At 42.6% G+C, this 25,955-nt stretch overlaps 1 protein-coding gene across 3 annotated transcripts in view; it reads left to right on the top strand.

Moving 5' to 3' along the window:
- slit1a (slit homolog 1a (Drosophila)) overlaps positions 1 to 25,955 on the top strand; it is a 100,748-nt gene that overhangs the window by 34,840 nt on the left and 39,953 nt on the right. For all 3 annotated transcript variants that reach the window (XM_065959420.1, XM_065959419.1, XM_065959418.1), the window contains exons 5-8: positions 20,823 to 20,894; positions 21,459 to 21,530; positions 22,689 to 22,760; positions 23,854 to 24,017. In XM_065959420.1, coding sequence (XP_065815492.1) covers positions 20,823 to 20,894; positions 21,459 to 21,530; positions 22,689 to 22,760; positions 23,854 to 24,017 — 380 coding nt within the window. The remainder of the gene's footprint in view (positions 1 to 20,822; positions 20,895 to 21,458; positions 21,531 to 22,688; positions 22,761 to 23,853; positions 24,018 to 25,955) is intronic.

The following is a 25,955-nucleotide window of genomic DNA, read 5'->3' as shown; positions in this document are numbered from 1 at the left end:
ACTGTCAGATTCCAATGGTACCAAACAAAGCCCTTGCCTGAAGCTGGGATAATGGGGTTGTTGGTGTGTGTGTGTGTGTGTGTGTGTGTGTGTGTGTGTGTGTGTGTCTGTACATCCTTGTGTGTCAAGCCCGTAGCCTTTCATTAACCAATCAGCGCCCAAACTGAGTTTATGAAAATTCATTGAGTGTGAGATGAGCTTTTTTTTTTTTTTTTTTTTTTTTTCCTTCAGATGAATATTGCACGAAACGCAGCATTGGGTGACAAAACACTCCATCGATTTCAAGGAAGGAAGGAGGGAGGGGGGGTGAAAAAAAAAAAGATGAGGGAATGAGGTTGATTGCTGGTGCGTGATGGAATAAACTGCAGACTTTCTGTCACTGCATTTGTGTGTGACTGTGTGTGTGCCACACAGGGGGCTAATAAATAAATGATGTTTGAAATGAGAGCAGCTCTCCGTAGACCATCTCTACTTCATGTGAAGCGCCTGTTTACAACTCTGCACACAAATACACACACACACACACACACACACACACTCACATGCACGCATCACATCCATGTCTACTAGATCTGCATACATACTGTTGCTCTCCTTTCCAGGAACATGTCTGCACTACGAACATCTTAGTGTGTGTTCCCACTCTGAGGCCTTCATCACGTTACACTCTGCATTCCACCGGTGTTGATGGTGAAGGGATGGGAAGCATTACCATGCAGTCCAAAGCAAACACACACACACACACACACACACATGCACATAAACACCTAGCTTGTGAGAGAGGCTGGAGAGCATTAGTGAGCTCAGCAGAGCAAACACAGCGATAAAGGCAGGATTTGGGCAGATCCTAATGGGAGGAAGCGGTGGAGAAGGGAGAGGATTTACCCCCCAGTATCCCCACAGGCCCGGGCACGACAGAACCCCTGAGTTTTGTAACCAAACAGTGTGTGGCGCTGACTCACGGTTCCTGTATTTGTTCTGCGGGCTGTCCTAACATATCATTAGTTCTCTCAGGAAAGTAAACCTTCTCCTCAGGAGAGTCTGGCTGCCCTGCTATCTAGACAAAACCTGACCTTTTACTTTCTCCCAACGGTAAATGAACCGATGCCATTCTCGATGAGCTGTGAGTGAAAATGAGAGGCTGTGGTGGTGGAGGAGAGTGGGTGGTTGGGTGCTCATGAGAGAGAGAGAGAGGGAGAGAGAGGGATTCATGGGTGTCAAAGAGAGGGCAGTTAATGCACAGAGGATTCCCACAGTTTCATTGTTTTTGGAAGATTTTCAAACATCCCATTTCCAGGCAACTGAAGCAAAGGTCAGGAAGGAGGAAGGAAGAAGAGAACAACTGAGTGGAGGGGAGGGAGGGAGGGAGGGAGGGAGGGAGAAAGAAAGATGGGTTGATGGTAGGGGATACAGCTTTGGAATGCTGCAGTGGTTTTAATTACAGACAGAGGAATAGTCTTTTTAAATATTTAGAGTACAGATGATCTCTCTGGCTGTGTGTGTTTGTGTGCATCAGGCTTAGTGTGTGTATGCAAGGTCCACATGCGTGTGTATGTGCACTGTCATGTGAGAACTTGTTTGTGTGTGCACAGGTTGTGTATATGCGATCCTGTGAGTTTCTTAGAGCATGTTTATGTGGGTGCACATGTGGGGGGGGGGATTGCATGTGATGGGCATGTGAATGCAGCAGTAAACGTCCAGAGGTTTTGGCAGTATGAGCTTCTTATTGATGGCATTTATATTTACACATTGAGATAACCCCCCACTGTCAATTCTCCTCAAACTTTCTCAAAACTTAACATTTTATTATTTTTTTATTAAAACATTACACATAGATCTTTCAAACCAAATTTTCGGGAAGATAATGAATGAATGACATTCATAGTCATGACTTTTGTAGGCTTTGTAAGCTCTCGTGAAGCTGCTTGTTTAGATATTGAAAAGTCCTGCACTGAAAGGCTTCGCCTATTTTGCTTTTTTAAACCAGAAATATAAAAAGATTTTGCTGAAAATACTTTGAAGTATCTCATCACAACTGTTGAACAAAGTTTCACTTTTGCATTTACATTTTTTTGACTCCACCTGATAGTCTGAGGAAGTTACAAACAGCATAAACTGGAGTTGCTGCACTAAAGATTCTCTTTAACCCCCTACTTGAGTCATACTAGCAAGCCATCAAAAAGCTGGAAGCGCAGTAAAAATCAGCAATATGAGCTGAAGTGGGAAATAAAACCAGACCCAGTAGACGGACATACGATTGAAGAGGTGTTGGAGGTGCTAAGTGCCGGATCTCGACAATGTGGGTCAAGTTGTGAGAGACAAATCTGGAACTGCTCTCATGGTTTTAGCACTCTGCTCGGCTGCATCTGTCTGACTGACGTTAAGGTGCAAAAAGATAGCAGGGCTGTAATCTCCTAATCATTAAACAGGAAAGTACAGGATGTAAAGAGATGTGGCTGCTGTCTGCAAGCACTAAGTCGGAGGAAGTTGGGATACCAGAGTTAAGTGGAGCAATATCCTCCTCGCATGTGTGAGGGGGCTCTTGTTAAATGGGTGCTATCATGAGCAAACAGTCTCTCCGTCTCTTGCTGTATTGTTCATTTGTTCAGAGCGATGCCAAGGCCGCTCCGCACTCAGACTTAGGATGGTAAATAGGCTGTAATTTCGAGGCAGCGCTGCGTTCTGCAGGCTCACATTGATCTGTCATTGACAAAGTTAATGAGCGTGGACGTGAGGCACGGAGTCTCGGCACAAAGACATCAAAGTGTCGCCACTATGACTGGCCTGCTGTGAGACTGGCCCGCTGTGAGACTGGCCTTCAGGCAGACACCCGGGGCTGCTGCAACCCCTGACTCCCCAGGAGTAAAGAGGAGGGGAGGGGAGGGGAGGGGAGGGGATGGAGGTGAAGGGGATCTTGGCACCATGTGTAAAGAGTTTTTGTCTGTTCATCCTTCTCTCAGTGTCCTCTCTTAAATACATTTTGTTGCATATTTGGCATCTGTTTGTGGTTATAATGGGAGAGCAGCAGCCATTTTTAGCAGCAAACAAGATTCTTAAACTCAATACTTCTATCTGTGCTCACCACCTGCTGCTTGGGAACCTGCTGGCTACACACACACAGGTCTTGCAACTAGGTAACCTGCTGGCTATCTGCCTTTTCATTCCTCTCTGTCAACAGCAAATAAGAGGAAGGGGAAAAAGCAAAATCCAAGCGCAAATATTAGCCCATGCAGACAAAGGAATTCCAGACCGGGTTGTCACTCTCACTCGCTCATCCTTAAAGTCCCATCCTCCTCCTTTCCCACCTCCTCCCCTCACACAGCCTCTCCTGTTCCTTCCTTTATTCCCTCCCAAGGTCTCTCTCTGTTCAGCTTGTGGGGGAATCGTTTCTTTTAAAATGTTATATGACTTGTTATGGCAGAAATCATCTAGAGAATGAAGGAGGTTCAGATTTTATTCATCACTTACTAAATCATGTTGGCTCTGTAATGCGATTTATACACAGACTGTTTACAGTATGTGCTACTGTAACTGCATGGCATCCTCCTGTGGCTTTATTAATGTAACATTATGAATCCAAACGTTTCTGTAAAGATATTACATCAGGATCTACTTTGCCCACGGAGAACATCGTCAAGATCTAATTACTGAAAAGAGCGCACTTACCAGCTAAATCAAAGCTGCTCACTTCTTATTGGTTCCTGACACCAGTGCGTGCGTTGCTTTATTAGAACGAATGGGGAATTTTTTTTTTGTGGCTGGTGCATTATTATTCTCAGGGGGTTTCAATTTCTCACAGAGGGCCAGCATATACATCTGAGTTTTCAGCTTGATCCTAACACAAAAATGCTATTAAGGCTAACATAATTGGCATTACAATCACTGTAAGTTTAATTTACGAAATGATCTATTTTATTCAACAATGTTAAGTGAAATATATGCTTTCTAAAGTTAAGAGATGCTAAGTTAGTTTTTTTAGAACTTCTAGAGTCTGTAGTGCTACAGTTGTGTCATTGGTAAAAAGTTGAGGCTGAGTGAATGTAGCCCAACTGATCAGAAAATCACGTCGGCGTGCCTTGACACCTGCCCATCATTTACACTACAGAAGTGAATGGATGAGGATGCTTCAGTGCTTGAGGTGTAAAAAAAAAAGAGATAATGCATTGTTTTTGTTGCTATTAGGTTCAATTGCTACTCTAGGTTCCACCCAAATTTAAAACAATCTGTTGTAAGTTATTTGAAGAATCATTTTCCCACCTTTATTCTGTAAGAAAGGGAGGTCTAACTAGCCCATCAGCCTACCCTAAAATATAGTCCATATTCTTGTAAAATTATTTTTTTAATTGTAAGCAGGAACATTTCCCTCCCTCCACAGCCCTTGTTCCCCCGTCTTTATAACAATCCTCCTCCGCTTCATGGCCGCCCTCCCTCCCCGGCCTCTGGGGGTTCAGATGTCATCCTCATCCTTGTCAGAGGACTCTAATGGATCGGTCACGCTCAGGAACCTCCCAGCCTGACTCACAGGGCCGGGGTGAAAGGTCCTGACTAGGGTGAGATAGAAACCTTGGAGAGAGGACATCCGCTCGGCTGCTCCCAACAGTGCCAGTGTGTGTGTGTGTGTGTGTGTGTGTGTGTCTGTCTGTGTGTGTGTGTGTGTGTGTGTGTGTGTGTGTGTGTGTGTGTGTGCATGCAAGTAGTATTTTCTATGTAAGCACGATTTGCACAGCAGTAAAATACACCATCCAAAGTAAATAGTAAAGTTCAGCTACAGGATGTTGCATTGTCAGGTAGGCATACAAATGTGTTCTTAAACACACACACACACACACACACACACACACACACACACTCTGCTCGTGTCTGGTATATCCATCAAAGCCTCTCGGGGCCTCCAGTTCTTTCTAGAGGTCAGAGTAGAGAAGACGCCTGCATAGACATACAGAATAGAGTCTGCATGTGTTTGTGCGTGCGCGTGCGTGCGTGCGTGCGTGCGTGCGTGCGTGCGTGCGTGTGTGTGTGTGCGTGTGTGTGTGTGTGTACATGCCAGACCTGTGCACAGCCTCAGTGTTGATTAGGTCTGGACCAGTGGGGGTGATCGATTGCCGTCACTAGAAACACAAACCAAATGTATGTCTGGCAACAAGGCGAGTCAACACATATGATGATATATGACTTGAAGTTCTAAGGGTCAGCAGCAGTTTTTCTCTCAACAGTTGATTCTCTGTCTTGTGGTTTTTTGATAGTTGTCGGATTTTCTTTTCGTCAGATTCTTTTTTTTTCCCTCCTTCATGCAGATATGGCAGAGGAGGAACTCGGCAGGCGGAATTAATGCAGAGCACATTTCCAGGTTGCTCTTTTGAATTTTGTTTCCTTTTGTTGACTTGGGTGATTTTATATCGCCAGCCCATTATGTCCTGTCCTCCCCTGCATCTTTATTATCCTTTGTTTCTCCCCCGCCACCCTTCTCTGCTCCACCTCCTCCTCGCCCTCCTCCCTCTGACTCTTCCTCTCCCTTTTTTCCTGGGTGGTGAGTTTTAATTTCATGCCCCCTGCTCTGGCAGTCGATCCTTTAGAGAGTGCCAGGCGCGCTTTGTGACACACAGCTTCCTCACGGGCTACCAGTCGCACACACACACACACACACACACACACACACACACATAGCCACAACTATGCATGTTCTCAGCCTCAGGCTATGCATTGGCATCCATGCAGAACTTATAGCAAAAAAAAAGTTGCTTTTTAAGAACACACAAAGACACATGCTGTCAGAGACGTGATTACACAAGCAAGCACGGTGGCATGTTAGCTCGACAAACTGACAGTCTTGACTCATTGTTCACACATATGGGACAAAAAGCCACTGTATTCCCACTGATCCATCATAGCTGTCGTTGTTTCGGCAATTCATCTAAAGGTATTGGCCTCATCTGGCTAGCGACAACATGCTAACTGTAGCGGCATGCATTCATTACTCTGCACAGACGACTCACAGCCCTGGGGAGTAATCAGTCTTTATGCTAATGCTTGTGGATGATGATGGATGTGCTTCAGCTCCCATTGTGTTGGACTCTTTTTGTAAGAAAAAGGAAAGGCTGTTTCCATCATTCAGGGACATATTTATCTTCAGACGCTGTTGTCAAGATGACAAAAGATTATGTGGAAATACTTCATTGAAGTACTTCAGGTTTTATATTGGATCAACTCAGATTAAAGCTGAAGGTGGACAAAGACACACTTTAGCATAAATCTGTGTTTTTGTGTGTGTCTGTGTGTTTGGCCCTTATGGTGATAATCCATTCCTACTGCCGCACCTCTGCAAGGGTTCATTAACCCTGAGATCTCACTCTGCTCGGGCCTCCTCTTTACCTCCTGAGCATTGCAGATCACATCTGCTGCTGTAGGCCGGTAGCTCATTAAGGAAAACACCTCAAGGCAAGATGTGAGACCTCTCTAAAATATTTGATTACACGACTGTGGTGAATTCTCATTCTGATGGGGCGCCAGTCTGGTGTAGAGCAGACGCCCCGTCCTCATTGAACTGCCTGTTTGTTAGAGTTCCGATCAACAACCATTTAGTGCATGTCCTCCTCACCTCTCTCTTCCCCACATTTCCTGTCTCTTTTCAGCTATCCAACAAAGGGCAAAAAAATATAATAATATGATACATTTCTCATTCATTCTTCTTCTGTCAATTACAGTATTCTAATGTTTGCTAGTTCTCGAAAGCAGAATACGGCTATGAAGAACAGAGCGTTTTAAAGTAAACAAACGAACTGAAGAAGGCACTTGGAATTGAAACTAATGGAAACAAGGGAAGACCTCTGACTGAAAATTAACATTACAACAGACACAAGGAAAAAAAACAAAGTCATGTGTTTAATTTGTTCCCATTCACCTTGTATTAATTAACCATCAATGTAAATGTCAAGTATGAATGCACTGCTCAGGAGGTAAAGATGAGCTCCAAGCAGAGTGAAATCTCAGGGTTAATGAGCCCTTGCAGAGGGTTTACCAACCCCTTTTTGTGTTATGTCTTGGGGTATATATGTATAAAATGCTGATCTGATCCTGATTTCACCCTTGAATCATGTAAACTAAGACTTGTTGTTTCTATTAAGTTGTTTTTTTATGTGTGTAAACTCTGCCTTGGGTAGTTTCAGACAAGGCAATAAAGACCTTTTTTTTCACCTATCACCACTTCACCAAGAATTTGTGCAGGAAACACTGTGTTAGTTGTTGATATATCTGCCATGAGATTTGTGTTGCAGACTGGACACAAGGCAGGTGAATTGAATTTGCTCAAGTCAAAGCTCTGAGAAATTACACAAGAGCTTTCCAGAAACGGCATCACTGTCAGACTAGACAATCCACAGACCTCACTCTGGACAGTTTTCTTTGGACCTACTCTTACCAAAGAAATAGTTCCAATGAAAACTGTTCACTTTGAGGTCTGCCGTAATACTATGAGAAATGATTTTGAATGTCTTGTTGGTCGTAGAAGCAGATCATCCATATCCAGCTGAAATGTCTTTGTCTGTCATTATGTGGTGGTTGTAGTTTTGCTTAACTCACTCCTCTGTGTATGTTGTATGTGGGCTGTCAGTGTGGGAGGATGAGGGTGTTCCAGAGCAACGTGGTGGACAGAGTAAACATCCAGAGCAGTCACTCACCGCCATTGTTCCGCTCTTTTTCTCAGGACAACTCACACCCACTGCAGCACAGCTGGGACCAACGCCATTGTCCTCTCCTTCCTCTGCCAGCCTCAGTCTTTCTCTTACAAACAGAACACACACATACAAACTCACACACAAACACACGTCGCTACCCTCAAGTCTTCCTTACAATGCCAGCAGGGTACCTTTTGTCTCCTAGCAACCAGCACCTCTGCAATTTCTGGCCTTGCACCTCAAGTTTGGATTGAGATCCTATCCTGACTATTAGGTTTTGACACACACACACACACACACACACACACACACACGCACACACACACAAAGACTACAGTATGGTTTTGACCTGCTGTCTGAGTGAAATTGAATCTGAAACGTACTGGGCTGTTAACTCTTGTAGAATGTCTTTCTCTGCAGTGAACTTAATTAAGGGCTCTGATAAAAAGAGAGAGAGAAAATGAAAGGCCAGAGGCTTTGACTCACTTTCAGTGCATCTTTTTTTAAAACTTTGGGACCCACTTTTCTTTACCAAATCAAGGTTGCAAAATGTTTGACAAAACAAAGAAAACAAAACAAATAGGAGAAAAATATTTCCAAATGCCATACACTAGTCATTATTTAGAGGAATAAATAAATAATGGAATAAATAACACATTTTATAAAGTCTGTGTGTAGTTAGTTTGTTAGCATTGAGGCCAGTACAGCCGTTTGTCTCCATGTTATATCCATGAATGATCTACCATAGTGTCAGAGACCCTGCAGTTATTTATTCATAGTTTAAGAACATCTTTACTGACCCCTGACATGTGCACACACCTGTCACATGAAGGACATGCTGCCTCAAACACACAAACATTAACACACTGTTCTAGCTGACCATTGGTTGACCTTTAACTTTTCACACACGTAACAGGCTGTTGGAGATCAGCATTGTGTTGAGCAGAAACAGAAATTCAAGGTTTGAAAAAACTGGAGCACATAGTTACACAGCCAACTCTTAAATGTTCACCTATAGGTACTATTGTTTTGTATGCATCCAGTGTGCAAGACTGGAGAATTAGTGTACCGGTTTGTACACACTTCCAGCTAATTTATATGTTTCTGTAAAAGATGAGGCAATGGAGCCTACAAGTGACCGCTGTAGCTGCAGCCGCTCTATAGCGGTTGTTCAATACTTCAGATTGTTGATAGTACAGGAAAGTTTTTTGTTTTTTTTAACGTAACACACATCTAGTTGAGTAATTTTCATTTCAAATCTCCTTCTTACCTCCTTTCCATAATTTTTTATCTCAACATTTTTCTAATAATAATAACAAAATCAACAGCACCTATCTATATAATTTAGATTTTAAATTGACTCGGGTCACTTCAAACAATATGCCAATATGCCAATTGTTCACTGCTCGACCTTCAGATGTTAGGATTTGTTCATTTCTAAGTCTTCTATTTAGTGTCTTATGAGTCTTCTATTTAGACCACCTAAATGGACACCAAGTCTTGATTAAGACCAAAGTGTATTGACACAGAGACATGACCAAGACTTTGAGGGATTAAGACCAAGTGAAGACCAAGTGTGGAGAGACTAATCAAGACCAAGACCAGAACAGTGTGAAATCCCACTTTTCATTAATAGTGAAGAATGAACTTTCCAAAATTACTCAGAAAGATGCACTGGCATTTAAGTGATATTCCTGAAGCTGTGGTCTAATATGTAGAATCCAAAGTTAATTTGTCTGAGAGCAAGACAAGATCAAGTTAAATGTGTTAGAGCCCCACACGAGACCAGGACCTAAACTAATCTTAAGACCAATCCTCAGACCACTTTTACTATAGTCCACTTTATTGTGGTACACTAAACCTTCTTGTTTTTTTTAAATGTTTCTCAGTTAAAAATGTTCTGTCAATACCTGAATTTTTATCACTTAATGACCCAATGCTCTGCAAAATAATTGATAGCGAGCAAACCAAACCAAACCAACCATTGATAGTAAACCATTTCATTTCTTTTTATGATTGCAAAGCAATAATTTCATTCTGAAGATCTTGTCTTTTTTTCCTACATTGTACATCAAAGTATTTGAAAGACTCTACATAGAAAGAATTAAAAACGTGTAATGAGAGCACGATTTTTCCTGATAACGGATGATTTATCTATACAATGTTACAGAGGCGCTATCAACAGGTGAAACCAGACTCTTATAAATCACTTTCCATACTCCAAGAACCTATGGCTAGACTGCAATATATTGTTGTACACATGTCCAATTCCACCTAATGTCTTTACCAATCCATTGGTCACCTCCACTGTGTGTTCTGTGAGGAGATAGTGGGATGAGTGGCCTGATTTACTGCTGATAACACTGCTGTTCTGCTTCACTAAGATAACGTTCATGTGTGGGAGGGAAAGCATCGTATATAAGCGTGCGCATGCCTTGGAGTGTGTGTTTTGTCCGTGTGTGTGTGTGTGTCCTGTGAAAGATAAGGTGATACATGGCCAGAGTGAGTTGTTAACTTGACGTCAGCCACAATGCACCTGTCTCATACATCATCAGGAGGAAGCATAGGTAACGGAGGGAAGAGGCTGCAGCTGTTCTGGTTCATCACTTCACCTCTCTGGTCTGTGCTGTGGGACAAATAAATCTCCCTCTTAGACCTTGTTTTTTCCAACTGCAAAATAATGCGAATGAAATAAATATTAACACAAACGCATTCTCAGAAAATTTGCAATTTTAAACATGTAAGAAGAAACAAATTCAAGGTTTCTAGATGCAATTTTGAATCCAAAAATAAGATGATTTGAAGGGCAATCCTTTTTTTTTCCCGTTTTTTTCCCCTTCTAATGAGTTCTGCCATTTAGACTAGATGTCCTTGACTGTGCATATCCAGGCAGGTACCTCTGGGCTGTTTTTAAGTTTAGCTTTCAGAGGGATTTGTATCGAGAACAGGCCCGATAAAAAGGTAGGTACTCTGCTCACCTTCCCTGCGGCATCGTCCTCTCCTCTCCTCTCCTCTCCTCTCCTCTACCCCTCCTCTCCTCTCCCCTCCTCTCCTCTCCTCTGATACGTTCCATGTGTTATGGCCACTGCAAGAGCTCAAAGTAATGACTGAGCAGTTTCTCTCTTGATAGTTATGAGTACGTTCAGAAAGGAGGGCAAATAAAACAAGAAGTTGATCTATGCAAGGGTTCCGTTGGGTCAACATCCACCAATTCTCCTTGTCCCTGAGTTTAATGGTTTTTTTTCTCATCCCCTTTCTTGCTTCAGCCATTTCTCACACTGCTTCTTGATGCAACGCTGTGCCTCTACAGAGTGCATGGAGTCAATTAAGTGTCTGGAAGTGTGTTCAGTGTAAGTGTTGATTGAAATAGCTTCTGACTGTGTGCGTCTTAGCTGCAGTCCTCTGATCTGGTATCAGCCGCCTGTGGTTCGGTGCTGTGGATCTGTCATCACAGCGGCTCAATAACGCTGACCTCAGACCAGCGCTTTTTCTTCCTGGAAGAGCGGCCATCCGATCTTCAGTATCAGTTTTCCACTTTGTAGGTAGCCAGCCGCACACAAAGAGGCATCTTTAACTAGTTTAGTAAGACCACACATTATGTGTGTGTGTATGTGTGTGCGAGTGTGAGTGAGAGCAGCCACCCAGATTGGCTTTGTTGTATTTCTAAATGGCTGTCTCCTTCCCTTTTTGCTCAGTGTAAAACATCAGGACAATCTGGCAAAAATAATTCCCAGAGATGGAGATGATTATGTCTGGCTTGGTGTTAGCTTGCTGGCTAACGGAGGGATAGATAATGGCAGTGATTATGGACCTGTTGAGAGGTGTGTATTCCCTCACCCCCCCCTCTCCTCCTCTCCTCTGTGTTCTTCTCACACTTTCCTCCTATTGTTCAGACAGCATGATGGATGGATGGATCGGCCTAGACAGCGTCCGCTATCATACACACCTCGGCCGTTGATTGCGCCTCAGAGCGTTCGTCATGATCGATGCCGCTCAGCCCCTGATCCATCACTCAGCTTGTCTGCCAATGAAAGGCTTGGACACACTCAGAAACACAAGGAGACATAATGGTGGGGAGAAATTAGGGTGAATTGAGAGGAGGGATAGATTTTCTCCCTTCTTTCTTCGCCATGTTAACTCTTTCATTTTGCTTCACGGGTGGCAGGAAAGCTGCGGCCAAATGTTATGCGCTCATACGGGATTTTAAAGCCTCCCCATACACACCGACATCATGAATCATTTACAGTGAAAGAAGAGACGTGGGCAAGAGTTAAACTAGCTCTGTCTTTATTCTCTATTTGTGTGTGTGTGTGTCTGTCTGTCAGCCCTCATGTGGGCTTGATAAGTTGCACTGACATTGTGTTTTCTCTTGGTGGTTGTTGAGTGTTCCAGTCTGGGAGCACTGTGTGTTTCTCGTTGGTTTGGTGAGCTGTAGATGATTAGAGTGGAGTCCATCCATGAAATCCCCTCTAGGTCCCATCGTAAAGGAGACAGTTTGTGCATGTGTGTGTGTGTGTGTGTGTGTGTGTGTGTGTGTGTGTGTGTGTGTGTGTGTGTGTGTGTTATGAGAGCAGGAGAACGACGGAGACACAGAGAGTGTTGGGCTAGCTGGATTTTCAACATCAGAATAAATCACAAAACCCTCTCCAGATGCAGCATTCTTTTCCCCCCTCTTTCAGCATGAGCGACATTAGAGGGTTAAATATATAAATGAGCGCTCTGCTGTGACAGTCCATGGGGTCTGCTGGAAATGAGATAATGCAGCTTGATGACTTATTTCCTGAAGTTTGTATAAATAAATAGAGAAAGTGATGCTGCATAGGAAAAAAGAGACTACCAGGAAGTCTGTTTCCCTGGATGTTTGTTCTAGTTTTGGTGGACTGCTGTTGACTTTAGCTTTCAAAAGCAGAAGAAATCCACAGACAAACAGATGCTGTTGAATAATGCTGCTTTCAGTATCAGCAGAGAGTTTGTTTTTCATTAGGATTCTTTGTAGATCCTATTTTTAGGCAGAGCAGTGAGACAGAAAGGGAAAGAGAAGCCTTCTCTCCTGGGTTTTTTTTTAATGTATTAGTATATCCTAAAGCAGCCTATTTATTCCACTTTTTATAAAAGCAGCAGTTTCTTCCCGCCCTGCTTATCAAGTCCTCCTCCCACTGAGCCTCCATCCAGCTGTCTCTCCTCTCATCTCTACCACAAAGGGACTAGAGAAACACCTTACACACCCCGAGCTCTTGCATGCTCTGTTTGTGTGCATCTGTGCATGATAATTTGTGCGTACATGAATGACGGATTTTATTTTTAAGGCTGTGATTTGACCTCCAGTTGATAATGGTAATCATGATGATGATAGTAGTTGGTGGTGGCTGGCTCCCTTGTCCAGATTGCACTGGCTGCTACGTGGAGGTAATAACACTGAGGGGGACCAGGGGAGAGAAAGTGCAGGAGACACAGCCAGCAGGCACTTTATCATTTATTACAGCGAGACAGAAAGCATAATGTGAAGGTGCAGAGAGAGAAGGATGAGGAGGGGAGGCACAGGGGTGAAGAGGGGAAGGCGCAGATACTCTTGACCGCACACAGAAACACTCAGTCACTCTCTCCAGGCCACACAAACACACACACACACACACACACACATACATTTATGCCTGTGTTTTGGCAAGAACCCAAAGGCCCTGCAGCCTCGATCCATAATCCTCACCTCATTCTCCTCATGTTATTCACCATTTTCAACAGCTTCCCTCTTATTTTATCTGCCTGACACTTCAGGGTTTGTTGTCTTCTGTTTTCTGCACCTAAACCAAAGATATGTCTACACATTAAGCAGAATGTAAAAAAGCAAAAAAAAATTCACCGTGAGAAATTGACAATAAATCAGGCAGATACTGCTTTTATATTGTTTGAAAGAAGCTCTATACCTCTAAAAAAGTAGTATTTGTGTCTGTGCTCACCATACCTAGCTTGTTAGCCAATTCAGTCCTTTGAGCATGTTAATTCATTTGTGATCTGAATACATGAAGAAAAGATTTGAGCTTTTCTCCCCAGGAGAGATAAGTTGTGTAAAATGATCCTCTACATTTCATATTCAAACTGCAAGGGAGCTTTGAGTCCGCTATACATTAAAACAATCTCTATTATTTTAATCTATTAGATTAAGAACAACAGTCAGCTACCACCATCATCCTATACAGGAAGTATGCAGGTTAGCTAGCTCATTAGCCAGCTCATGAATTAGCTGCAGGTGCGGACTATGTTGCTGTACTAACTTAATGTTTGCCAACTCCTTCACTCCTCTTTTAAGGAGTCAAGTCCTGAGTCATTTCAACTGAGTCTAAATCTAGTCAACTGTCCCTCCAAGGCAATAGGAAAAGTGAAAGTTATTACAGGAGTTTTTAAATCAGGAGAGCTGCTGCTTCTGTTCAATTACTGAGCACTATTTGAGCTATTTAGAAATAGTGCCTGTAACACAAATAAAGACATTATTCAGATGAGGACATAAACAACCTGTGTGTTTCCAGTTTGGTCCATTTATTTGAGTGCATTGCTCTTTTAATTGCAGCATCCTGAGTCATTTGTTGGTACATTTCCAGGTCCAGCCACTTCTTTCAAAAAGGCAGTAGTTTATGTGTGCGGTTGTTTATGTGTGTGTCTACTTGTGGGTTTTTACCGTGCAGGGAGGAAAGAAATAGTTAGCAGTTAGTGGCAGCACACTGCCATTCTTTTAACAGCCCTCACACACCTCATTAACTTGCTTAATGAGTAAGTAATCAAACCCATTCCCCCTCCTTCTTTCTGTCCTTTTCTTCCCCTTTAAATGGACAAATGAAGTTAAGAGCATTTGGCAAGGAAAAGCATTTTCTTATCATTCAATCGAGTGAAGTCATCAGGAAAACAAACGCTCCGTTTTAGATGTAGACACTAAAAAAAATGCAGGAAAGACTTAACTTTATTTGCATTTATTCATTGGAAGAACTGTTATGGAAAACAGTGTCAACAATGTCGACATCTACATGGGGGGGAAGGTAAGTTTCCCAGAACAGTGCAAACAAAGACAGAGAGAGAAAAAGAAAGTAGAAACAGTATGAAGGGGATCATTAAGGAGGGACTTTATTGCAGAGCACATTCCTCCATATAAATCTTTAAATGGCAGAATGTATTTCCCTTCAGTGAAACCTTAAAACCCACACATCAGAGCATCAGAGCATCTTGTCTGATTTACGATCCCCTGCGTCTGCCACTGCTGTCAACCAACTGTAAAGGCAGAGGTTATGAAATCTATTGGATATGAATGAGGCGATTGTTTGTCTCAGCAGGCTGGCATGTGTGTGCATGTGTCGATAAGAATGTTTTTGTATTACCAGTTGTATATTACTAACCTACAATGAAGCCTGGAGCTCTGTGGGGGTTTTTCACCTGAGAAGGCTGCTTTTCCTTTTGCAGCACCTCCAAAATTATTGTATTTCTGGCTCTCTGAAACACAGATGAAAGAATTTAAAGTGTGATTATCATACGCATAAAAACTATGCTAATCTCCCATTTCTTATGCAGCCTCAGTAGGTATTTATGTCATGCAGAAGAGGGTTGAAGTTGTGTACTGTATAGTATTAGCTCAGTACACTGAGATAGAGATCAGAGGTTAATGATGTGAATCAGACAGGAACCAGACATTACCTTTAGCGCGCGGCTAATCTGCAGTCCAGGCGCCTTGAGCTACGTCTGATAACTTTGCTAATTATTCCAGATATAGACTCTGCAGGGATTCTTGTAAATAGGCATATCAGTAGCTAAGTTTATTGTCGGAGTACTTTACACTGACTAAACAAAACCATAGTTTCAGGTCGGATACATGTGGAACTTTAAAAAGTCGTGACCACAGCATGTTAGGGACTATAGTTCATGCTGTGAGGACACACCAGAAAACATGTGTGTTACCTCATCATTAGGGCTACAATGGGAATGAACTGTGAGCAACGTCACCTAAAGAGAGCCAGGCTGCATTAATGAACTAACTGCCCACTTGGAGGGATGTAGTGTATTAAGGTAAATCTATACCAGGTCTAGCCACAGTCACTCACTCGCTCAGGCACCGGTTCACACACCTGTAATGAAAAAGGGCTGGCCGGCATGCTGTGTGCAGGAAATAAGGAAACAAAAAGTAAGGCATGTCTGACATCATTACAGCTCACTGTTAGATGCCAGGGGGCCTGGAGCGAGGTTGAAGGCTGCAGCCAGACCTCAGGATATTCTTCATAGCATTGTAATGAGTGTATGGAAGCAGTCTGTGCAGTGGGAGAGAGCGGCGTGGCTCTGACGCTTTCCATGAGTCCTTTTAACCTGAACAGAGGTGTGCAAGTCTGGAGGTTAAGACCTCTGCTTCTGCGACCCCTGCTTTTGATACTATGTCTGATTGCTCCTGCAGAACTCAACAATGTGATGACCCTGGAGGTAGCTGAAGCAATAAACAGACCCCTGTTTTTTATTTAAGTGTGTATTGGCCTGCAGAGATAAGTAACAAAAGACAAAAGTTTCTGTACTTAAAAAAGATAATATGAAGATTATTTAAACTAAATATGAAACAACTCCATTTGATATGCTTCTGTACCAGTTTATAATGATTGATTCTTAATGGTAATTTAAATGCCTTTGAGTGATGAAGCATTGTACAGCAACAGGTCTTTGTTTGCATTTTCCCAAGCATAGTTTAAAAGCAAGTTGTATGTTATTTCGTTAAAATGCAGCAATAAGATTTGTTTCTCATATCATGCTACTTGTGCATTTAACAGGCAGGTTGATACCAATTTTTCCACCTGGGGCCATCCAGGAGTGCTTACACAGTTGCACAAAACTCCTGAAAAACTCCTGAAGTTTTCGGGATGAGCTGCATGTGTGAACGGAAATTCCTGATTTTTTTTCACTCGGACTTTTTCCAGAGCAAATGATTAAATACAGAAACAAAGGAAATATATGAAGAAAACCTTCTTTATCATGCTGTCTTTTCTCTCCATGCCAGTTTGGTTGTTTACTATGTTGGGCTACTCTCAAGAGATGCATTGCGGTGGTATTTACTGAAAGGCTGCAACATTGGATTTACTGTTATGACTCAGTAATGGAGCCAATGGTGGCCAATATCCCTCTTTGTGGTGACTGTTCTCACATAATCGTGTCTGTTTTGGAAGGGATCAGTGCTTCCCGAAAATCAGCCTCCAAACTAATCAGAAATGTCAGAAATCTCAAAGCCAATACAGTTAAGGCTGAGCTTAGAAAATACCAGCGAGGGGCAACCACAGACTATGTAAAATACAGCATGGTGTCCCACAGAAATGTCCTGTTTGCCGTTTTAAGAATGTGTAAATGCAGAAATGTAGTGTTGCTAAATTTAATATTGCTCTGGCTCCCGTAGGAGTCGAACCCCTCGGTACATCCCTGAGGGACACAGAAGACTGTCGACTCCAGACCATGACCACTGTGATTATTCTGTTATGTGTCAGAGGAGAAGACAGATAGAAAACAGATAGAAAGGCTACATCAGTAAATGGGAGAAAGGCAGACTTTCTGGCACGAAAGATATCATCTTTTTTGTTTGTCATTGGGTTATTTTGGGGCACCCATTGCTAGAACACAACAGACCTACAAAGCGACCTCCCAAGACCTTACCATCTAATCCAATCAAACAGCGCCATAAGTGGGAGCATATATCACTCCAGCCAATCGTGTTATAGCGTGCTAATAGGATTATGGGGTTTTAGTGTTGGATTCCACCCTAGAGCTTTCATTTTACTACTTACACAGATAGCATTGTATTTGCATTGTCAAAGCCTTTCTGCCTTGTCTTGAATCCAAGTTCTCATGCCTGTCTCCATCTCTCGTTTTTTTTTGTACTTATTCCAATTCTTGTTCCCACTTCACTTCACTGCAGCCTCTGCACTCCGTCAATTCTCTCAATATAATCAAGACGGTCATTTCTCTTGGATTGCGGCTCTGAGTGGGAAGCTCAAATGCTGTCATTGTGTCAAACCGTTGCAAACTGGGTTGCAAATCTTACAAACAGAGAAAATCGCAAGAAGAAGATTGTCAACTGAGGAGACAGTGGACAGTGAAAAAGCAGAGAGGAAAAACAACACATTTGATAAACCATTACCTCCTGTTTACGGTTAACATTACATTAAACCACTTTCAAGAAATGGATGTTCTGCTATCATATCATATTACACAATCAAACTTTAATGCATTCAGCCACTTTCTAGCCAACATTTATTTTAGCTAAGACAAACATCTGTCTTATGTAGGTCTTCCTACATGCACTATCAAACCATTGCAGATGATCCAAAATGCAGTAGAGCGACTGGTCTTCTAGCTACCCAAAAGGGCACATATCCCTCCAATGTTCATCTCCGCTGTTTATCTCCCTCCACTGGCTCCCAGTTACTGCTCGCATCAAATTTAAAACCTTGCTGCCTGCTTACAAAACAGCGACAAAACAGTTCCTCCTTACCTAAAGTCTCTCATGCAGGGCTACACTCCCTCCAACCCACTATGCTCTGCCAACCTCCACCTTTCTTATTATACCACACCACACTATTAAACTGAGCACTCACCAGTTTACTAGCCAGCAGTAATAATAGTTAGGAAGTGACTGAATGCTAACCTCGCTAGTTTATGTAAAAAAAACAACACTATTTAACAAACAATTAGCTACAAACAACTAATGTTCAACCACTTCCTAGATAGGAATATTGGCCTTTTCTATCATACTCTATTACACTATCAAATTGTCATGTAGGAATTCAGACATTTTCAAGCTAATGGTAATAGCAGCGAGGAAGATATTCTGGCAGATGTCCTGTGGAAGAAGGGCTTACATAATGTCTTCAGTAGAGCTCTGTTATTGCTTTTGTTTAGGGGGGCAAGGAAAAGTGGAGAGGACTAATTGGTCCTCAGATAGAGTGCATGACCAGGTAGACCAAAAGCATTCCTTTCCCATTAAGCCCCCTTGAATAGAGGCACCGATACAGCCCAGGTGCCAGACCGGCTCTGCTTTCAACTCTGGACTTAGATTGTTTTGCCAATGAGACCAAAGACGGAGCTGGAGGGTGAAACAACTGTTCTGGCTCCCGTGCTCGCTGGTTTGATGCTTTGGTTATGATCCTGCAAAGTATGCTAAAATAGATCAATTATTTTTGTGTAATTGCTTAAATTGCCTGCCAACTATGTTGCCAGAATATCTTTGTGAAAGCAGATGTTATGCAAATCTGCCGAGGAAATAAAACTCAGAAACCTCAGGTGATAAAATTAGTGTGCAATTAGAGTGAATATTTATGCTCTCTTTGAACGTAAGCCAGCAATGTGTGTTTTTTTATGCGCATCTGTACTGTACATGGCATGCATATCATTTTTTTATGAGGTGAAGAGCCAGCTAAAGCTATTGTCTACACTATTGAAATGTGATACGGTTAAGATGTGACTGTTTGTTTATATGTTTGTACAATGTTTACAGGTACTTATTTTAAGCATGCAGTGCCGTGGTAAATACACAGCTGTCTTCTAATGGGATGAGGCTGTAAAATGGAGCACGACCACAGACATGTTACAGGCAACCAGAAGCATACAGCTTGGTCTCGATGGAACCATTCACTGTGCAAATACTTTTATTTCCCATATTCAAGCAAAATCAATCATGTTTTATATTTTTGTTCAAGATCAACTGTTGCCTTGGATTTGATACATCAAACAGGAACAAAACAAACAAACAAATCCCATCTTTAATTATGGTTTATTTGCAATGGCTTGCAAGGGGGCTGTTTTAATTTCTGCTGCACCATAAAGGCACAGCCACCCATTCATTAGATAGATTGCACAACACAACCACTGTGGTGCTTTTTGCTCCCTTCCTTTGTACCCATTTGAAACGAAGGAAAATTCTGGAAATGATGACCCAATGGGGACGTTATGTGAGACTTATGTGTCCCGGGAGTCTTGGGAACTCATTTAACATTACCCCATGGGGTTTTATAAGTGTGGATTCTTTTAGTGTGCATCATGGGAATGCGTGCTGTGAAGTACGTTAGAATTAAATAAGCAGATGTCATCTTAGTCTAACATATCAGCTGTGTTGCATAGTTTTATAGATTGTGGTGCTGTGCTTCAGCCACTTTATGGGCGACCATAAGTACTCTGTTTACGTCTGTCCGAGCTGTTGAAGCTCCTTGCGTGTGTGTCAAGACAGGAGCCTCTCTTGCAGCGCCCTACAGTTCCCCTGCGCCTAGTGTGTGTGTGTGTGTGTGTGTGTGTGTGTGTGTGTGTGTGTGTGTGTGTGTGTGTGTGTGTGTGTGTGTGTGTGTGTGTGTGTGTGTGTGTGTGTGTGTGTGTGTGTGTGTGTGTGTGTGTGTGTAGAAAAGGGGCAGAGCCTTTCTGAATGAGGTTAGCTCACCATTTAAACGACAGACAAAAGACCCTGCTAATTAAAACTATGGCTACTTGTGTTTCACTCACTCTCCTCCCCTCCTCTCCTATCTGACCCTCCCTTTCTCCCTTTCGTACTTTCCACACACATGCACTTTTCAAATGCCTAATTTGTAACCACTGTTAAACACTGGACACACACATAATACTAAAATATAATGTTCCTTGTGCTGCAGCATCTAAATGAATCCGCCCTAAAGGCAGTAAGGACCCCTCATTGGATGCTGCCCCGCTGCTTGTTTGTTCGTTCTGTGTGCAGGCAGTGAGCTGGGCCCTCTCACCACAGCCTGGTCAAAGCACAGAGAGAGACACATTATAGCATGAGTGAACACTGGATAATACAGCCACTGTAAAATAACCTCTCCATTGTGAGTAGAGCTCTCCATGCAGTACCACACCTCTGGGTTTTGGCACACACTGGAGAGAAACAAAATTGCCCTGAGCTCTCTGTTCTGCACCGATGAGTGTGGTCAAAGAGGGAGTGACACTGGATAGAGTGTGAGGTCTGCTGGTTGAAAAGCACGCTTTAAACACTGGAAATCCAAAGTCAACATGGGAAATTGTTGAAACGTGTTAATTTTGCTTCTATAAAAGGGTACTTTATCAAAGAGTACACACCCTGCTGAACCAAACTAAGCCATCCTTGAGGCTAATGTGTGTGTAACCAGTGCCTTCTTTTTGTCTCTACAGAGATCTGAGTGAGAACTCCATCCAGTCCATCCCCAGAAAAGCATTCAGAGGAGCTACAGACATTAAAAACCTGTAAGTACTTCTGGTTACGAGTATGGAAGGATACTAATGTGACCAAGCAACAATTATTTACCTCATTCATTATTAGCTGGTCTGTAGAATGCCACCAAACAATAAAGACTGCTGACATAATATCAAATAACATGACAAATAATAGAAAATATTTATCCGGCTGACCAAATGTCCATTGCTAAATGTAAATCCTGCATCTTGGTGTGTATGCATCTTCAGTGAATTGTCTGTAACTCTGATTAAAGGAACTTACTACCTAGAACACACTAGCAGCTCCCTGAAGATGGCTTGTAGCAACTGAGATTGATATCATACCAGATAATATGCACATTCACACACAGATTTATGAGGTGCGTTAATGCAGATAAACATTCAGTATCACCCCCCTCTGCTCCTCTAGGAGTTACATGAGCTGAGATGACTAAACCAGTATTGATTTACCATAGTCCATCAGTGTCCTACTTGCTGTATCGATGATTACAACTACCCCACAGGGAGACAGAAAGATTGTGTATGTGTCTTGGATTACAAAGTAACTCTCTCTCTCTTCTTTGTTTTTCATAGGCAGCTAGATAAAAACCACATCAGCTGTATCGAGGATGGAGCATTCAGAGCTTTGAGAGGCTTGGAAGTGCTGTAAGTATCTGAAATTATGCTACCCTACTCTGTGTAATTCCATTTAACCACTTAGTTAAATTAAGATATTGTTTTTCCCTGCTGATAACCATAACTAATGTATACACAGAGTGCAGAGCTTTAATTAGTATGGCCCTGGTTATTATGCCAAAATACCCCCAGTGGGCCTCATGAGGGGGGCCTGCATCACGGAGACCAAGCTCCATTAACTCATTGTTCCACACAGTTGACAGCAACGTTCCCCTCCATCACATTAACACACCCACTCCTCCACCTCCATCTACACCACACACACCCCTGGGCGAGCTCCCAGCTGACAACAGAGCTCCAACCATCCTGGATCAAAAATCCCATTTAAGTGAGCATTCCACCCTGGATGCATTGGAGGCTATGCTCATAGAGTTTTTATAAACATTCAATTAATCATCCCCTGTCAAAAATCATAATCACAGGCCTCTTCACCTGAAACAATGTCGACTAGCAGTGCATGCTGGGGGACAAAGGCACTTTGACAGTCTCGTTATTTCTACCGTGAAAGACTGTTTTGTATTTGTTGGGTTTTTTAGGGGGTGGGGAATCAAAAAAAAGCCATTAAAGGCTGCTTTCATGGCGTGGATGGATTGCAGATGTAGTGATAGGGTTGTCATAATGGTGTAAGAGGGTAGGGGGGGATTTTTGATGGGTTCTGTATGTAAAGGTTTTATGGAGGGGGAGGACAGGTTGTGCTAAAAAGGGGGAGCAGGTTGAAATATGGTAAAGGGTTATTAGGCTGATTGAAATGACCTGATTCTCTCACTGCAGCTGATGCCTAGGGTTCGAGGGTGTGTCAGAAGTGTGTGGGTGTGCAAGTGTGTGTGTGCTCTGTGTGCTTCTTGAACTACAAGATCATGCTAGTATGTGCGTGAATATGTGTATATTTGCATGCCTGACTGTATGTGTGCGTGGGCGGTGTGAGGGCTTCCCATCTGTGTTGAATGAGGTGTTACATTCCCAGCGGGATGCCACAAAGAGAGACGAAGAGAATGGGAGATGGGGGATGAATCATAAAGAGGGCACGGAAGAGAAAGGGCACAACAAAACTCTTACGGAAGTATATGTTTTGAAAGATTTCTCCGCTATGCTGATGATGTGACTTTGTTCCCTCTTTTCTTTTCACAGAACATTAAACAACAACAACATCAGCAGCATCCCCGTCTCTAGCTTCAATCACATGCCCAAGCTTCGAACCTTGTAAGTTGGAATCCTGTATCAATAAGTTGGACAGCCAATGAGGCAATCTGACCATCAAGCACTGCACCATTATTGGATTTTGATATCTTCTCATGGTATTTTTCCTGAAATTGGTTTCTTCTTCACTTCAATGTCTTGGCAGCCAAATCTATTGTGGAAGCACAGTGCAACTCGCTGCGAAGGGTACTGGTGTGAAGGGATGAAGAAGAATTTATTTATTTTCAAAAGAAGTTTTTTTTTAAGGCCAATAAATTATTGCATTGGATCAATCCATAGACTAGCATACTAGCCGATGCAGATCCCACATTTTCATTTCCAGTACTGGTATCAGTATCTGAACAACTTTAATCCCACATTTATGCACTCAAAGAAAAGAAAGTGCTGAAGTCTCATGATCTCTATGAGAGCAGATAGATTCGGTCGTTCCAGGCAGTGTTGGGAGGCAGCCATAACCACAGAGCACCACAGAAGGGTCTGTAGCAACGCCAGAGGCCATTATCCCCTCCATCTAAAGCACACACTACAACAACTGGCCCAGAAAGACACAAATAGCGCCAGAAGCCTATTGTGTATTGTGCATTGTATGTGCTTACTAAATCTAAGATTATGTACAAATTAAAACAATTACGCCTGCTGAAACTCAGAGCCGTGACTCTGCTGTTCTTGTGGTGGATTTTTGGGCTTCCTCGCTCCCAGTGGGGTATTATTATATAGCATTCTTTGTTTGTTTGTACACTATGTGACTGTGCAAATGGGTTTGCAAGCTAACATACGTGCTCCAGAGGTCCACCGCACCACAGCAGGAGCTATTCTGGAAAAACGCAGCATTCCAGGAATGCCTTGTTTGGAGAAATTGGGTTTAGAAAAGGCCTCTTTAGTGTTCCCCTTTTTTAGTATGTGCCATTTACAATCATCCATGTAGCGTATCATTTAGTGAGTTTCGCCCCAGGGATTCAATGTGATGAGCTCTAGGAAAGAATAGACACTTTTTATGCTATTTGTGTCTCCAGCTGGTGGTGTTTTAGATAGCAGGAAAGGCAGAGTTGATCTTTAAAAGCTTGAACGTTGATTTTCTTGCTCTCTCTTTTTGCAGCCGTCTCCACTCCAACAATCTGAACTGTGACTGTCACCTTGCCTGGTTGGCACAGTGGCTCAGACAGAGGCCAACAATCGGTCTATTTACCCAGTGCACTTCCCCGACTGAGCTCAGAGGACTCAACGTGGCAGAGGTGCAGAAACACGAATTCAGCTGCTCAGGTAAGATTTGCGGAGTTACAGTCGGCAAGCTTTAGAACAGAGATACCACAAGAACATTTAATTTCATGTTGCATATTGTTCATTTAGTCATTTAAATGGACAGCACAAAGCAAAGCTAGTTTTGAAACATCTAAAGAGGTGAGGAAATTGCAACCTTTTTGTTGCATACATAGTTCTTTGATCAAATCAAGCCCCCTGTCCGAGCCAGCCCCTCCTCCAGCATTGTGTGTTTTTGTGTTAGTGCATTCACCTGGCAGCCACCTGACAGCTCCTCTGCCCCCGGGGCAACCCCACGGCTCTCCTCTGGCCCCTTTCATGTGTCTCCAGCTTCCAGGAGATAGCGGCGGAGCCAGGAAAAATGCCCTGACATATCAAACACACACTACAATACCCCTCTACCTCAGTCGTCCTTATTATTCAGGACCTCTCACCTCCTCACATAGAGGATTATTTATCTTTGAACTCACTGTTTCTCTCCTGATGTGTGTAAGAGAGACAAAAAGAGCATGTGGGAGTGGGCGTGGTAGGTTATCATATCAGGACAATGGGAAAACAGCATGAGAACTTTACTCCCTCACAAGGCCATCTCACTCGCAACACCAGCTGCGAGGGCTGTTTGTGTCTACGTTTGTGTGTTTGTGGGTGTGTCTCTCTCCCTCTCTTCATGGGTTGTGATTTTTACACAGCCATACGGCGTGACAGCACAGATCATTAACTATTCATCGCCCAGGGAAAGAAAGTCAAAGCGTGGGAGTGTAACAGTTCCAGTTTGAAAGGGGCTCCCAGGGAAACTTTGGGGACTTGTAGGATACCGAAACAGAAAAGTTAAGATTTTGCATGCTGAGATCAATTTCCACTTTATAAGAATTTTGATGGGGTAGTTGGTTTTATTATAAGAATGATCACACTGTTGGGGCAAGACATAAAAAACTGAGAAGACAATATATTTTGCTGTTTCCTGCCTCTCAGTAAATACATACACAAATACATTCTCCCATTTTTGTCTCTAGTGAATGAACGACCAGAGCTTGAACTCCCAGTGAAGGCCTCATTAGGGACTGGCTTTCTAGCACCCACACATACACACACACACAAACTTCTTTCTTTCTTTCTTTCTTTCTTTCTTCCTTTCTTTCTTCCTTTATTTCCGTTGTGCTGTGCGGTTGTGTGTGTAGTTTGTGCTGTGACCAGGCCAGGCCACCTGCGAGGGGTTTGGGGTGGGGTGCTGCTGTGACGGAAGAGAAGAAGAAAAAGAGAAAAGAGGCAGAAAGAACACAATTGGGTACAATGTGATTTAGTCGTCCGAAAATATCATGAAATTCTCCAACACTCCAGGCATCATGACTCAAAGACTATTAGTCTTAATTGTGTGGCTGGAAAGCATCAGCATTTTGTATTTTTTTCTCACTTTTGACACTTTAACTGCAATTACATTTTTCCTGCAATTCATCTGCCAGAAAACTGAAAATCACCTCAAGTTGAACAGTCCAAAGCCCAAATCTGGGGCTCATTATTTCATTTCTCAAAAGCAATGAATATTTACTTAGTATCCGAGGCTCATAATTTAAACTCTGGGTAAAAATATAATTTTAAAGTTATGTTTCGAGGGCAAACACTTTTAATATTAACTCACAACCAGCAGCTCATTCTGGTTCCCTCTCCATTTCGACTTTCTCCGACCCTGAGCTGTTTCTGAGCTTTTCTCACCACAAATTGATCAAACAAAATGTGAACAGCAGGATTCAAGTTCTTAGTAAAAATCTCTTATTCTTTCCTCATTTTGTTAAATCAGGCTTTTCCCAAGTATCTGCAGCAACCCATTTTTATCCAAATAGCTCAAAATCCTTTGGTCTAGCTTTGATAGAGGGGCGTTGTTTGTCAGAATCCTCTCTACTGTGAATTTATCCACCAAAACAAGTCCATGTAAACCCTCTTTGC

Source organism: Labrus bergylta, chromosome 10 (genome assembly GCF_963930695.1).
Source record: "Labrus bergylta chromosome 10, fLabBer1.1, whole genome shotgun sequence".
Lineage (NCBI taxonomy): Eukaryota > Metazoa > Chordata > Actinopteri > Labriformes > Labridae > Labrus > Labrus bergylta.
This window is presented reverse-complemented; position numbering and strand designations above follow the sequence as displayed.